Source organism: Scomber japonicus, chromosome 7 (genome assembly GCF_027409825.1).
Source record: "Scomber japonicus isolate fScoJap1 chromosome 7, fScoJap1.pri, whole genome shotgun sequence".
Lineage (NCBI taxonomy): Eukaryota > Metazoa > Chordata > Actinopteri > Scombriformes > Scombridae > Scomber > Scomber japonicus.
Window position 1 is genome coordinate 15,417,377 of NC_070584.1, and position 15,051 is coordinate 15,432,427.

Genomic DNA, 15,051 nt, shown 5'->3' on the forward strand with positions numbered 1-15,051 from the left:
TCGACTTTTCAGAGAGGTAGGAGACAATTTGGTCCACTAGGTCCTACCTGTGTGAAATGAAATATTGCCTCTGTGTTTCCTCCCACCATCAAAGAAACGTATAGGGTTAATACTCCTATCCAAGGCAATGTAAAAAAGAATAAGAGCTGGTCCCCAGGTACTGCACTGCAGCTGCTCACTGCTTCTGGTTTGTGTGTGTACAGGAGGGGTCAAATACAGAGAATCAATTTCTGCATGGGGACCATAGTTAAAATGAAACATATTTATAACATCTGGATTTTTCAGTGAGGGAGAAAAAGATGTTTTTCTTCTAAGGATGTTAATGAGGCAACTTCAGTTTTCCTACTTGAGTATGATTATAAATGTATTCACTTTTTTCTTTTTTACAATTGTTAAACCCCCTAGTAAATCACTCCGTTGTATCATTTAAATGCCTCTTTTATGTATAATTGTAAAATAACTATGTAACTTAACATCATTTAACATACTTTTATTTTATAGGCTCACTCTCATGACTTCCTGCGTTTTTTTGCCCAGGGTGCATTCCTCTGAAGGTGGGGTAGACTTTCTAGAGCTGCAGGTTGTTTCTTGTCGACTGCAGGTGGTGCGGGAAATGTGTTTTTGACCAATGACGCTGTTTGTGCCGTAGCTGCTAACTGTGGAGAGGTACTAGGGATTTAGAAATGGACCGCGAAAAGGAATCTGTGGCTACCCGCTTTCAGGGAGTGTGACTGACTGATTGGAGGTAAGGAGGTATATAGTTTTCTGAGTTCCAAACTCCTCTTGCGTTGACACATCCGCTCGAGTGGATAGAAAGTTTCTCTAATTACTTAGACTATTTCTGGAAAACTGTAGTCTATATACTACTGACAGAGGCTGTTAAAGAATGAAACACCATTTAAAGTCTCTGTCCTGGTATTATGTTTTCTGATAGTGTTGAAAGCAAAATTTCCGGGGTGGCCCAGGTGGGTTAGAATAAACAATGAATTATATATTTGTAGAACGTTGGGAAAAAAAAGGAAAAAGAAGTATTGGACATTAATATGGAGATTTGGCAACTTGACCTTATTGACAGTCTTTATTGGTATGACTACAGCTGATTTTTCATCTCCCGGTTCATTTCAGTGCTTTCTGGCCATGGCGGGCTGCTGGCAGTTCTGCCGCCGCACCTGTGTGTGTTGTTTGTCTGAGGACGAGAAGAGGACCATCGCTGTGGACAGAGAGATTCAGAGGATCCTCAAGCAGCAGAAGAAGAAGGAGAGAAGAGAGATTAAAATCCTTTTGCTGGGTCAGTGATGGCACACACAACACCACACACAGCTGTTTGTTTCTCTCTTTGATGACAATAGGTGCCATAAGAGCGCAAAAAAAAAAAAAAATCCTAATTGATCAGATAATGTAAAATAAATTATAATTACATGACACTATATTTGCATCCTGCATGCAAACTGAAACTGCCTGGCCTGTTTGGTAGCCTGGAGCCAAGTGAGAAAACTATGTAAAGCATGTGTTGATGAAGTGTCACTGTAAAGGATAAAGAATGGTCCAGATTGGGATTGGTTACACCTTAAAACAACAAGCACTGGAGACAGACAGCTCCGAAACCTAAAGACCCACTTCACAGCTGGTTTGATGACTTCAGACCTTATTGACAGCTGTGGTTTTTAATGTGATGTTTTGTGTTTGCCAGATGTGTCAGATAAGATTCTCCCTTAGATGTGAGGCAGAAGATCTCATGTGTACAGCAGTAGAAATGATGTTGGGTTACAGGCTCATATAATGCTTACCTTTTACATCTGCCAAGAAAAACAAATCCTTTTCTTTTTTCTCAAGGTTTGACTTAACTGGATCTTAAACTGAATTGCATCACTTGATATTGTTAAAGAAGGATTTATATAATGTTATTTTTTTTAGAGTGTTTCTAAATATTCATAAATATCACAATTTTTCAAATGTGACTATTTATTATATTCATTATTGATTTAATGTCCAACCAAAAGCCCAAAACCTTAAGATATTTGCAATAAAATGTAACAGTAAGGTGGGCAAATCCTCATAGCTTAAAAGCTGACACCAGTGAACATGTTGCATTTATTACTGGTAAATGATTTTAACATTTAATCACTTATCAGATGTTTATTTTCTTTTGTTTGATTATTGAACCTTTTGTTCAAACAGTTCTGTGAACCATCATGATATGACACCATCATATCAAACATCGTGATATGACATTCTTGCAGCTGGTGGTGTAGTGTGTAGTGTGTAGTGTGCCTGAAACAAAGACTTCTGCCTCCATCATAAGCCGTAACACACTTTTATTAAATACAGTGTAAACATTAAGTGAAACACAGCAGATTTCACATGGTAGTATCTCTCAGTTAGTCTGTTATTAGCAAGCTGAAAGGATGAGGTGAAGAGGTGCATCAAGATCTTTGGGGTTTACCACCTCTGCTGAATCATTTCCTGGGGGAAACCCCGCCATGATATGGAGTGACATTAAACAACAATAATATTGGATTTCCTCTGAAAATGAATGTTTGTGTATGGGAACAGGACTGTAAAACACCCTCAGCATTTTCTTTGAATGCTTTTTTAGTAGAAGGAGGATTAAGCTATTCCTTGAAAACCATGTGAGAGTTTACAGGAAAGTGTTTGGCAGACAAACAAGCGTTTCAAGATTTTTAGATTCCTCTTGCAGATAACTGATTGGATGATACAGATTCAAAGAGAAGCACGTAGTCGTCTTGAGAAAGGCAGTAAATGACAGTTTGAGGTGGTGTGAGAAGGTGGCCTGTCCATGATACAAACAACAATCAAATACTTCTTAGCACAACCGATACTTTGCTATAAATACAAATACATACACAAAGAAAGCAGTAAAATCTGACACATTAGTAAAATGAGGTGCATAGGTTCATCATAGAATATATATATCAAGTTTTCCTTTCGTTTTATGTAACCAGATAGTTCCTTTGATCTAGACCTAACTCTTATCTCTAAAATGTGCTTCATGTGGAGTGAAATCCAGTTTAACAGCATCTGTCAAACACAGTAGTTCTTCTTTTGTGGTTTTCTGGGTTTTCTTCAAGGGTGTTTAGCTTTTCATCCCTGATCTGCAAAATGATGCTATAATAATAACTCACAGTATTATCCTGTTCTCCACTTCTCACAACTTCTCCTCCAGCTTTATGACTATTATGTTATAGACATATTTTATAAAACATCTGTCCTACATACATTCACTTGAATTTGCTGACATAATTTTCATAGCAGACAATTTGGCTTGTTACAGAAGACTTTTAATTATACTTTGCATTGCCTTCTAAAACATTCTAAAATAATGCAGCAGTATTATGGATTGTGAAATAACCTGAATAACCTGTAAACTCAGTTTCAGATGTTTTTTATTGTGAATCATCATTTTCAGAGATAACAAAACACCATTACATACATACCAAAGAAAGACACAAGACCTCTAACCCATTATCAGCCTAAACGTTACTTAACATTTATAATCTTTAATAATAAATTTGATTCTCTCGAGATGAAGTCAGTTAGTTCTGTGAGCTGTAGTTTTAACGTTGGGACTTATATCTTTTTCCAGAATAATAGGATGTGCCAGTTTTAGTTTCCTTACATCTTTAGATATCCCCAGAAGGGTGTGAGTCTATCTGATCATTCAATATTGTTGACAAAAATGTGAAGATATGAATCCACCTTGTAACCTTGTATTTTTGGACAAAGAGCATGGCTATGAAGTAAATTAACTTCCTCTGAGTCAAGAATGTTTTTTTTTTGCAGTTTTTCCCTTGGAATAATGTAATGTGTGTGTGAAGCAGTGAAAACGAAAAAAAAACAAAACCAAAACAATGAGCTTAAATATGCTAAAACGCTCCACAGAGCTGAGGGGAACTGCAGAGTCAGGTGATCATTTATATCACACATAGTCATTTGATCCATTGTTTATATAACAATATTGATTAATGCAGCTTTAATGTTAATGTTAACATTTTCTGATCAGTCTTCCAGTGCAGTCAAACTGGCAAGTATTATAGTCCATTTAGCCCCAAACTAAACTGAGGTCAAATATCAAGAGCTCTTCTGTGTGTTTTTCAGTGATCATTTGTAAATCACTTTCATATATTTGTTTTGGAAGTCACTTACCTAGTAGGAGGCTAGACAAACACATTTGTGCCTTTGGGAAATTTAGAGTTTTCATGACCTGCATAGATTCAGGTAGGGCATGAATAAACAAAGGCCCAAACCAACAAACAAGCAGATTCATATCAAGGACAGGTGCTTACCCCTGAGCTTTCCTGTTGATAGAATCATATTTAGTATGTACTGTAAGCATGTTTGGTCATTGTTACCTCTCGTGGTTGTTGCCTCAGGAACTGGAGAAAGCGGGAAAACCACCTTTATCCGACAGATGAGGATCATCCACGGACGAGGCTTCTCAGAGGAGGAGAGGAAAGCCTTTGCTAAATGCATCTTCCAGAACATCTTCACAGCCATGAAGGCCATGACAGGAGCTATGACCATGCTCAGAATCCCCTACTCCAACCCGGAGAATGAGGTAGATTCACACATGTATGGAAATCATGCCCATATTTACACAAACTAGCATATAAACATACACACATGTTGTAGTCTATAAATAGAAGTTTGCAGCATCAACACACAAGCTGAATCCTTGAGAATGGCAGATGTTGGAGGCCTACACAGAAAATCTGCAATGTAAAATCATTGTAAAAACAGGTAATTAAGTTGCACCTGTGTATAAGACACAGTCTATTTTGGGGGGTCTCATGCGGGGGAAAATGCTTCTCTGTTAAAGACCGGTTTATTTGAATGCACCAGTAGCTATCCATTTATAAACACATATGTTTATACAAGTTATTCCAAAACTTATTCAATTTACTTTTATTTGAAACACAATCAAAACACACATATTACACCTGAAACAGTGTGTCGGGTCAATGGTTATGGTCTGGTAATGTTTTGCTTAACTGAACTGGACCAGTATTTTAACTCAGACCGGGTTTGGATTAGGCTATGAGTTTCAATTAAACCTTTTAAAATAATACAGTAACTTTACATATTTGATACTGTGTGTAGCTGTCAATCAATCTCAATCAATCAATCAATCAATCAATCTTTATTTGTATAGCGCCAAAGTCATCTCAAGGCGCTTTACAGATAGAGCAGGTTCTAAACCGAACTCTTCAGGTTTTAACTTTAAAGAGACCCAACATTCCCACATGAGCAAGCACTTGGCAACAGTGGCAAGAAAAAACTCCCTTTTAACAGGAAGAAACCTCAGGCAGAACCAGACTCAGAGTGGACGGCCATCTGCCTCGAAGGGTTGGGGTTGAGAGGAGAGAAAGGAAGGATAGGAGAGAGAAGCACAATGAAAATCAACAATGAAGCTAGAAGGTCCGGCACTGGAATCTGTCATCCGGACGTCTACAGGCCTAGATTACCTGTGAGACGAGAAAGCACAGACAACTCCGGGGAAGAAGTTTAGGTTATTGAATGCATTAATAGTACATGAATGTTAATGGATATAGATGGATGGATAGAGAGAGAGAGGGAGGAGGAGAGAGGAGCTCAGTGCATCATGGGAGTCCCCCGGCAGTCTAAGCCTATAGCAGCATAAGCTAAGAGCTCTAAGAGCCCTAACTATAAGCTTTATCAAAAAGGAAAGTTTTAAGCTTACTCTTAAATGTAAAGAGGGTGTCTGTCCCCCGGACCAAGCTGTATGCTCACTCCAGTCTCAAAAACTCATCCGAGCTGTCGCTGTGTGAAAATATTGCTCCCAATTTGCTATAAGGCTCACCAAGCACCCTGTCCTCGGACTCTGTGTCGGTCCCAGAGTCAAACAAAGCATCATCCGCTCTTCTCACATTTATATCAAAGGTGCATCTATTTACCGGTTTTTACGGTACAGACTCAAAAGTTGCTGATGTAGTGTTTTGTTTAATGTCACACAACAGCTTTTCAGTATTTTCAGAGTTCTCCATATACTCTCATACTCTGTTTCTCTCACTGTCCTCTAGATCTACGCCACATGGCTGCAGGATATAAACACAGTGCACATCACCCAGCTGGAACGGGGCTATGTTGATGCAATCCGCCGCCTCTGGGCAGACTCAGGCATCCGGGTCTGCTACAGCCGCCGCTGCGAGTACCAGCTCCTGGACTCCACAGAGTAGTGAGTAGCTTTGTTGCAATGGAAGTCAAAGCTCTCTATACTGCACAAAAAAATAACATCTCTTTCCAGAAACAGTATCCCTGTTGGTCTTGAAAATCCGTAAACAGCACTGTCAACTTTTTTGTAGAAACTATTTAATCTGTAAAAAGTAGGTCCACTGTTTACAGTGAGTTTGTGACTTATACAGGGGAACAGTTTCTGGAAAGATAAGCAGCCATTGAATTTTTGAATGTAATTTATCTTTGTCCCATTAATGATTATTGTATTAGGAAAATGCCAGTAATCTGGTGGGTTAGATTAAATCAAAACTGTCAGCATGGCTAAATAATGCATGTACATGTGCCATCACTCAGCTATCAAACAGGAATAAAGCCAATAATCAAAACATAAGGAAAAGGCTAAAGGTAAATAAAACGTTAAATTAAAAAAATAGCATATTGCGACATATTGTTTGCGATGCCACGTCTGGAGACCAGTGGATAGGGTTGCCAATTCCTGAAAATTAAAAAGGGACACCTAGTTGGCAGGGCTGACCAACCCGATTGCGTTCACCCCTCCCGGCTTGGTGACATTTTTTGCCTTTTCTTGTGTGTGTGTGTGAAACGATTTTTAAATTATTTGACTCGAACCTGAATTTAATTCGATGCATGTTTTTGAGTGATATGAATACATGGAAAACAAATTCTTATTCAACAATTTATTTTTTAGTGCAAAATAACAAGTCTTTTTAACAGAACTCAGTCAGTCCTGTTTAACTTAACAGAATAAAATAAATATCTTTTTTTAACAGAGCTGTCCTGCTTAACCGAAAACAGTATAACATAACAAAAAGCTATAGAAAGCAGAAAATTCCTGTAATAGTGCATATTTAATGCAATAAGAAAAGTGCAAACAGAAAGTCTGTGGAAAAGTTGTAACCATTTTCTGCCTCAAAATCTTGTCTTCCGGTATCTTCTTGCAAGCGACAGTACCTCGACCAATGAGAAGAGCAGGATTCTGAATTGTCATTCTTGTGTGTGAGTGTGCTGCCAGCTCATTGGTCACAGAGCAGGAGAGGGCTGGCAATAAGATTACCGTAAAATTTCATATAAACGCCCTGTCATTCATTGATTCCATTGACTATTTTGATTCCCACAGACATACGGGACAAAGTGCGTCCCTTTTCAGCTCAATATGGGACGTGTCATTTTGTTTCTAAATACGGGACAATTCCGTTTCTCAAGGGGCGGTTGGCAACTCTACTAGTGGACATGCAGCAAAAATGGCTGTTTAGACAAGTGATTTAAAACAAGTGCTTCTCTTACTGTGACATTTTTTGTTGTCATTTTATTCTGAATGAAAAAAAGAACATAACTTATTGGCTGCTGTTTTTTCATACATCTTTTTATTTTGTCATTATGTGAAAATGTGTCTATTTTGTGATAAATCAGTTTTAGTATTGTGGATTACTTAATTCTCAAAAAAAAGCTTTTTAATTTATCACTTTACCATTTAGAATATCTATTATACATCATTTATATTTTTTGCACTGCGGCCACTGGAGGGAGCTAGTTCTTTACAGACTGCTCAGTATCCATCCATTTCATGTCTGAAACTACCAGTTGAACAAAGACATCTTTCAGGGAAACAACCGAGTGTCTTGTGAGACTGGTGACATTAATCATCTTTTAATCTGATCACAAAAACTTAAAGAGTACGGAGCAACATACTGCAACCTTCAGACAGAGTGTTTTAAATCAACATGAAAAGATCTACTTCACAACTCAAAGTATCTGATGTGTCCCAGAACAAAACCTCAGATCAGCCTGCCTGTTTTCTGTTTTTCTCTTGCCATTCTGTTCTGTGTTTGCCCAGTAGCTCGATCATCGTGCTGTGTTCATGATAAGAGACAGGCAGTCAACATTAGCTAATGACAGCTTGGATCAACACTAGCCATAAAGCCATCGTCTGTATACGAGCTGATACGGATTCACTCTTCTGTTTTAATCACAGTTTTTTTTATCATCCATAATTCATCATATACCTCATGTCACTTTAGTTTGTTTTACACAGATGTGATGTAAACACAGGCAATATGTTTTACTAGAAGCCTCCTGTTCCTGTTTCCTGTGTCTGAGCTGTTATCAAACTTTCTCTGTCTTTTTTCCCCCCTCCCTGCTCCTTCTCTTTCAGCTACATGAGTAATCTGGACCGTATCTCTGCCCCTGACTACATCCCCACAGAACAGGATGTACTGCGAGTTCGATTCCCTACCACGGGCATCCACGACTACTCCTTCACCATCAAGACCATCACACTAAGGTGGCCAATGCTAGTTCTCAGATGACCAACATGGCACAGGGATGAATGTAATACTGACACTATTCATCAATCTGTGGGGAAGGGAAAAAAAAGACTATTGACTCTCTCAGAGGCTTTGTGTGCTCACGCCTGTTCGGACGTAATAGGATCACATTTCTGATTGCCTCTGCACAAAGCTCCTACCGGGAAGTGAGGTGTCGCTCTGTGTGTTTTATTCTGAACATGTGTTGGTATTGTCTCTCTGTGACACCTGATGGGGGCATCTGACAGAGCTTAGCACGCAAAGACCAAAGTTCACTTAAAAGGAACATTGTGTTCACAAATGAAATGTCCACTACGAAATATAACTGACACCTGCCATTAAATCCTGAAGTGCAAGTGTAGCTCAGAATTAAGACAACTAAAAATAAGAAGAGTATTTCTCTTAATCTTTTTATTAGAAAATGAAACATTGAGTCATTATTTCTTAGTGATTAATCCTTCCTCCAAATGCATACATTATAAACTTGTTAATAAAATACATACAGTATATATGTATATGCACATGCTTGCCAAAAGTAGTTAGTAGTTTTTCTTCCCGTGTGAAAGCATGTCTCATTAGGAAGGTGACATGCTGTTTGTGTTAGGTACAGTCGACTCCTCAAACAGGCTTATTAGCAGCTGTCTTAAAGCCACATGAGGGTGTGAGTGCAGTGACAGTTGCTGTTTGTATTGTCTCTTTCACGTCCAGTCTGACATTAAACTGTTAGGTCCACAGTGCAATATTCAGTGACTTGACGTTTTAGTTGTTGAAAGTGTTCCCAACCGTATTGGGTGAGCAGAAATTGAAATCCTGAAGTCCTCTGTCTTATTTGTGTTGTTCCAAATTTGGAGAAAGTGAACACCTTTACCACTGAAAGTCAGCAGGTTAATTTAATTTCAAACCAGATCTGAAATACAGAGTCTAAACAACAAGACATGTAAAATAGTCCAAATACTCACAGACTTGTTTGTATATAATATGTTAATGACCACAGCAATGTTAAGTTTCCAGTTTGAATTCCTTCTCTGGAGATGCAGTGAGTGTGGTTTGTTCTGACTGATTGATATAATTTGTTTGGTGCTTAAAACTAGTACAGAATAACAGTATTTCCATCATGGTCCTCCAATATATAACACTACAAAGACATAAAATCAAGACACCAGATGAGACAAAATATACATGCTTTGGTGGATAAATCAGCCGAAAATGTATGCTTTCAAGGCCATTATCAATCAATCAATTTTAGGCTTTAAAGGAAGATTGTTCCCACTCTCTTAACTACTTTTGTGCAGTTAACCTTTAATTGGTCATTGTTGAAATAACTTGAAGAGTCTTAGCTTAATTAGAACTATCTTGTCTTGTCATACTTCCTCAAACGTGTCCTTTCCCTGACAGGATTGTGGATGTGGGCGGCCAGAAGTCGGAGCGTCGGAAGTGGATTCACTGTTTTGAAAACGTCACCTCCCTCATCTTCCTGGCCTCCCTCAGCGAGTACGACCAGGTTCTGGAGGAGAGGGAGACTATTGTAAGAGCACTCTGTTTGATACTATTTAGGAGTTAAACTGGGTCATTTTCATAGTCACCAAATAGTTTACAGATTTGTTTTCATATTCATATACAGTATGTTTGTGTTTGTTATTTCATCCATCCACCAGCAGGTCTCACTCTTACACAAGAAAACCTCTCGTCTCTCTGCTTCCTCACCTGCTCCAGCTCTTGGTCGCCTTCTGGCCGTACCTCTCTCCTATCTTGTCTCTAAGCTGTTTATCTCTCCCAGTCACTTTTAAGTCTGCCAACACAATCGTCAACCTCCACAGTGGTCCCCTACCCCCCATAAACCTCCCCTCCTCTCTTAAAAGGACTGCTTCTTCTTCCTCTGGCCCCTCTCATTATTTGTAATTCCTGCTCAGCCATCCAAATCCATCTAGCCATTCCTGAGAACTCACATTTCCCTCTCATTTTCACAACCAACTGATATCTCCTCTAAAAAATGTGTTGGTCTAGTTCTTTATCTTCCCCAAAACAGTCTGTCATGTGATATCTGACTGTTTTTTTTCCTTCTTTTCCTCAGAACCGTATGGAAGAGAGCCTGGCTCTCTTCTACACCACCATCCATTCCCCATGGTTCCTCAACACCTCCATCATCCTCTTTCTCAACAAGACCGATATCCTTGCTGACAAAATCCAAACCTCTGACTTTAAGAAATACTTCCCCAGCTTCACAGGTGAGCTGTGCACATGTGTTTATTATCAATTAACAGTGTCTTTTGTCTAGAAAAAATGCCAAATGGTTCCAGCTTCTTTCTGAGTTGCTGCTTTTATTGTTTTTCTTCTATGCAAATTAAAGGGGACATATCATGCGCATTTACAGGCCTATATTTTTAACCCGGAACTCTCCTGGTATATTTCAGCATGATTTAAAGTAAAAGTAAGAAAGACTGATTATGAATCTTATACTGAGTCTTTACACAGCTCCTCAGTTCAGCTTCTGTCTGAAACAGGCCGTTTTAGATTCTGTGTCTTTAAGGCCCCCCTCTCACTGAGCCCACTCTGTTCTGATTTGCAACATGCACCTCAACCGACTTCCACTGGCTCCCAAGGCAAGGTGAACAGACAATAGGAAAAATGAATCAAAATGGAAACTTTGGACTCTGTTTTCCAACAAACAGCTATGCACAAACAATCTGACGTCATCATGGGGAAGAAGTAGAAGTAACACTGCAAATGAAGCCCCAGCTTTGTTTACATGCCAAAAATGAGGCTTCAGCAGACTTTATTGGATTGGAGAGCCTTTTATTTGCAAACAGAAAACCTGACATGAAAAAACACAGATCTCTATTTTATAGAAAGACTTACATTATGCCAAAACATATCACCAGTTATAGGTGTTTCCTGTTTTTAATCCACAAACCTAGTTTGCACGTCATTCTACTCTCCCCGTCCATTCGATGTCCTGTGCTTAAGTGTGTCTCTGCACATACATTCATTCTGTTTACCTTTCACTAGAATTAACCTTTACAATACAGGGAACATTTTATAGACGTTCACCTCATGATAAGCAACATCATATATGTATATATACATTTTATGGACTTAACAATTAATCTGTTATTGTGGATTAATCAGTAATGAGAATATTCAATATTGGCAAACTACAAACAAACTGATCACATCAAGTCCTGTGCTAGTGTAGGTATGTGTTTGTGCAAAAACATCTATGAGTTTTGTGCATGGAGACAATCATTGTGGATTATCACTTAAAAGATTGAAACACTGACACAAAAAAATACTAAACCAATTTAAAGTTTTGGTGCAACTCAAAGTTCAAGATTAAAAACAAGAAATTAGAACAGTATTCAAGTTAAAACCTAAGGGTCGGCATTCTCCTCACAGTGTGGATAGAATCATGTCAGAGACCAAAAAGGCAAATCTGCAGCCAATTTGATTTGGGCATGCAGCTTTTTCATCACATCCTACTGCAACCGGTGGAAATAGAAGTATCAATTTAAAAAAAAAAAGGTTTGCAAACTGATTTGAGCAACAGTGGGTTTCTTGACTCTGAATCACCGATGTATTAGGTTCTCCCTCCATCACTGTCCTGGTGCCAGCAACGCCAGCAATTAATATAGCCTTTCTTTCTGTCTTTCTTTCTTTCTTTCTTTTTCTCTCTCTCTCTCTCTCACACACACACACACACACACACACACACACACACACACACACACACACACACACACACACACACACACACACACACACACACACACACACACACACACACACAAATGAGTCACCTCTAGGTACTTGGTGTGCTTAATGATGTGGCTGCAGCCTGTAGCTCTACTGGTGTGAAAGGCTGTGGAGCGTTGCCCTAACAGTCCCCACGCCCCCATCCTCTACCCCCACCCTCTCTCCTTCTGTTACCCATGGCAACCACAGACAGATACTGTGCTTCCTGCAAACCCTGCACCCCCCCCCCCCCAACCCCCCCAGCCCCCAAACCCGCGGGTGTACGTGTGTGTGTGTGTGTGTGTGCTCACTGTGGTTTACCATCAGCATTAGCAGGTAAAGTAATGACTCATACAGGGTCAAGCTCCTTGATGTCAATTTAACCTTAATGACTCTGAGCAGTTGGTACCACTGGCTGCTGGTTGCTGAGACAGTAATGTTGCTGTGTTCCTCTGTGGCTTCTCTTCTTGCCACTGTTGCTACATTTGAAAAATAGAGTTGTTAAAGAGCCTGACAGTTTTATACCATGCTCACACGGTGAGAAACTTTGACAATTGGACTTGCACTTAAAGACTTGTCAATCCAAACAACTGTAATAATCCATAGATCATTTGAGTCATTTATCAATCAAAGATGCAAAATATTTTCTGATTCCAGATTCTCAAGTGTGAAGATTTTCTTATGATTGTACATTGAATGTCTTTCGGTTCTGGACAGTTAGTCGAACTACACAAAGCAATTTAAAGACATCGCCGTGGGTTATGGGTACATGTGATGCACACTATATTTTGACATTATATAGATTCAAAATGAATTAAAAGAATCATGGACATTTGAATCAATAATGCCAATACTAATTAAGTGCATCCCTTAATTGGAATTGGGCCTTTTTGTAGATGTTGTGATGCTTTCATCATGCACATCATGCTTTGAGATTAGATTGTTTAGCAGCTATTTTTACAACTTTTGCTTTGAGAAGATTTGATTCCCTGCTTCATATTCTGAGTGTTGTACATGCAGCAGCTAAAACCCACATTTTAGCAGACAAAGTGAATCCATGATTTTACAGCGAGTGGAGAGGGATTGCTTTTTGCATTTACAGCCTCTCTTGTAATTTTGTTTGATAATACTTTTGCATCACAAGAAAATCTTGCCTAAAGGGTATTCTCTGTTTCATGTGAGAAAACATGCAGAATTAGTGAGAGTTGTGCAAATAACCCTGAATGTTGACACATAAATTGCACTTTCATTTCATTGAAAACATTTTTTCTAGTCTAATCCAAATATTGAGTATTAATGAAAGTTACATTTCAGCCATTTTATTCATTCATAACCCAAAATCATCTTTTGCCTTTTTTTGTCCATTTCTGTCCTTCACCTGCTTTTCAACTCTGTAAAAGGTAAGAGGCAAGACCCAGAGGACGCTAAAAACTACATCTCCAAGTTGTACGAGCAGCAGGCCATCAACCACGACAAGAGGGAGGAGCGGAAGACTCTCTACCCGCACTTCACCTGTGCCACTGATACCAATAACATCCGCAGGGTGTTCAGCGATGTCAAGGACACAGTGCTGCTCAAGTCTCTAAGAGACTACGGAGTCATCTGAACTTGTACTTGGTAATAAAAAAGAAGGAAAACAGCCAGATGCACAGTGGAGGTTCTTCACTCTGTCTGGACTACTATTTATCTGCAGGAGTGAAGGCTATGATGAAGGTCAGCATGTGACTTCTTTTTTCCAGTTCACCACCAGACTCATGAAGAAGCCGGAGGAGAAAAATGGAACAGCTCTTTTCTCACCTCCGGAGAATGGGAGACACAACAAACTGTGACTTCTGATCAGGGAGTGAGGAACTAATAATTATCCTCATTTCACTTAGCCACAAACATTGTCCCCATTTTGATTTTTTTTTTGTAAGAAGAAGTGTTTGGTTCGTGCAGTGACTGAGCTGATCCATAATTGAAGCAGGGACAGAGATGCTATGAAGTGCTGTGTTGCCATTAACAGAGTAATGACTTCTACAAGTGGAGATGAGGCCACGCATGGGTGCACCACTGTTGTCTCACAAATTTAAAAGCTGTATTCGAATGCAGCAGTTACATTCAGGTGTCATACATGCTCATGCATGCTCAAACACAAACTGTGCCATGAATGGCCATATACAAGTTCCTGCACTCTATATTATACAACATGTTGAATTAGGGGATTTTCTCTTTGTGATTAATGCCACCATGTCACCACAGTGTCTTCGATTGCCTCTCTAACACTCCTGTCAGAATGCCAATATACTTATTGATTACCGTTATCTCACACTGGCAATACTTCTTACATATTATCTGTAGCCAACACAACTTTTTCAGCATGGTCTCTATTAATTATCATGTGCAGGAAGACTGTGCAACTGCCACTTATAGATGTCTTAACATACTGCCAAAATAGCACTACTGCATGTAATAAACATCTTTACATTCACCTACAGTTTCTCATAGGTACTGTGAAAGTTCACACCAACACTTTCTGTGTTAATTGGTTTATTATGCAAATCCTCTTCTTACTGTCAATTTATATTACATACAGATTGTTAAAACAAAGAACAGGAGAATAATCGTGATTGGATTTTCATTTAGTAGTAAAACCCTAATTAAACTGCACCATAAAGCAGCTAAACATGGGTTAGAGGGCAGGGCATGATGTTTTTGTAGCAGGGTTAATTGTTGAGAATCAGAATCCTTACTGACTCTGCAGGTGCTTTGTTATTTCTTTACTGAAAGAAAACCCCTGAATGAA

The 15,051-nt window shown here is 39.0% G+C and overlaps 1 protein-coding gene across 1 annotated transcript; it reads left to right on the forward strand.

Annotated features, from left to right (window-relative positions):
- Positions 1–618: 618 nt before the first annotated feature.
- Positions 619–13,872, forward strand: LOC128361391 (guanine nucleotide-binding protein subunit alpha-11-like). The gene is made up of 8 exons (XM_053321835.1): positions 619–745; positions 1,126–1,288; positions 4,392–4,576; positions 6,060–6,214; positions 8,387–8,515; positions 9,933–10,062; positions 10,609–10,762; positions 13,667–13,872. The coding sequence occupies exons 2-8, from the start codon at positions 1,138–1,140 to the stop codon at positions 13,870–13,872; spliced, it is 1,110 nt and encodes a 369-aa protein (XP_053177810.1). The 5' UTR covers positions 619–745; positions 1,126–1,137.
- The last annotated feature ends 1,179 nt before the right edge of the window (positions 13,873–15,051 follow it).

Coding starts and splice junctions, on each gene's coding strand:
- LOC128361391 (XM_053321835.1), top strand. CDS start 1,138: ATGGCGGGCTGCTGGCAGTTCTGCCGCCGCACCTGTGTGTGTTGTTTG. Junction 4,577..6,059: donor ACTCCAACCCGGAGAATGAG/GTAGATTCACAC, acceptor ACTGTCCTCTAG/ATCTACGCCACATGGCTGCA. Junction 10,763..13,666: donor ATACTTCCCCAGCTTCACAG/GTGAGCTGTGCA, acceptor ACTCTGTAAAAG/GTAAGAGGCAAGACCCAGAG.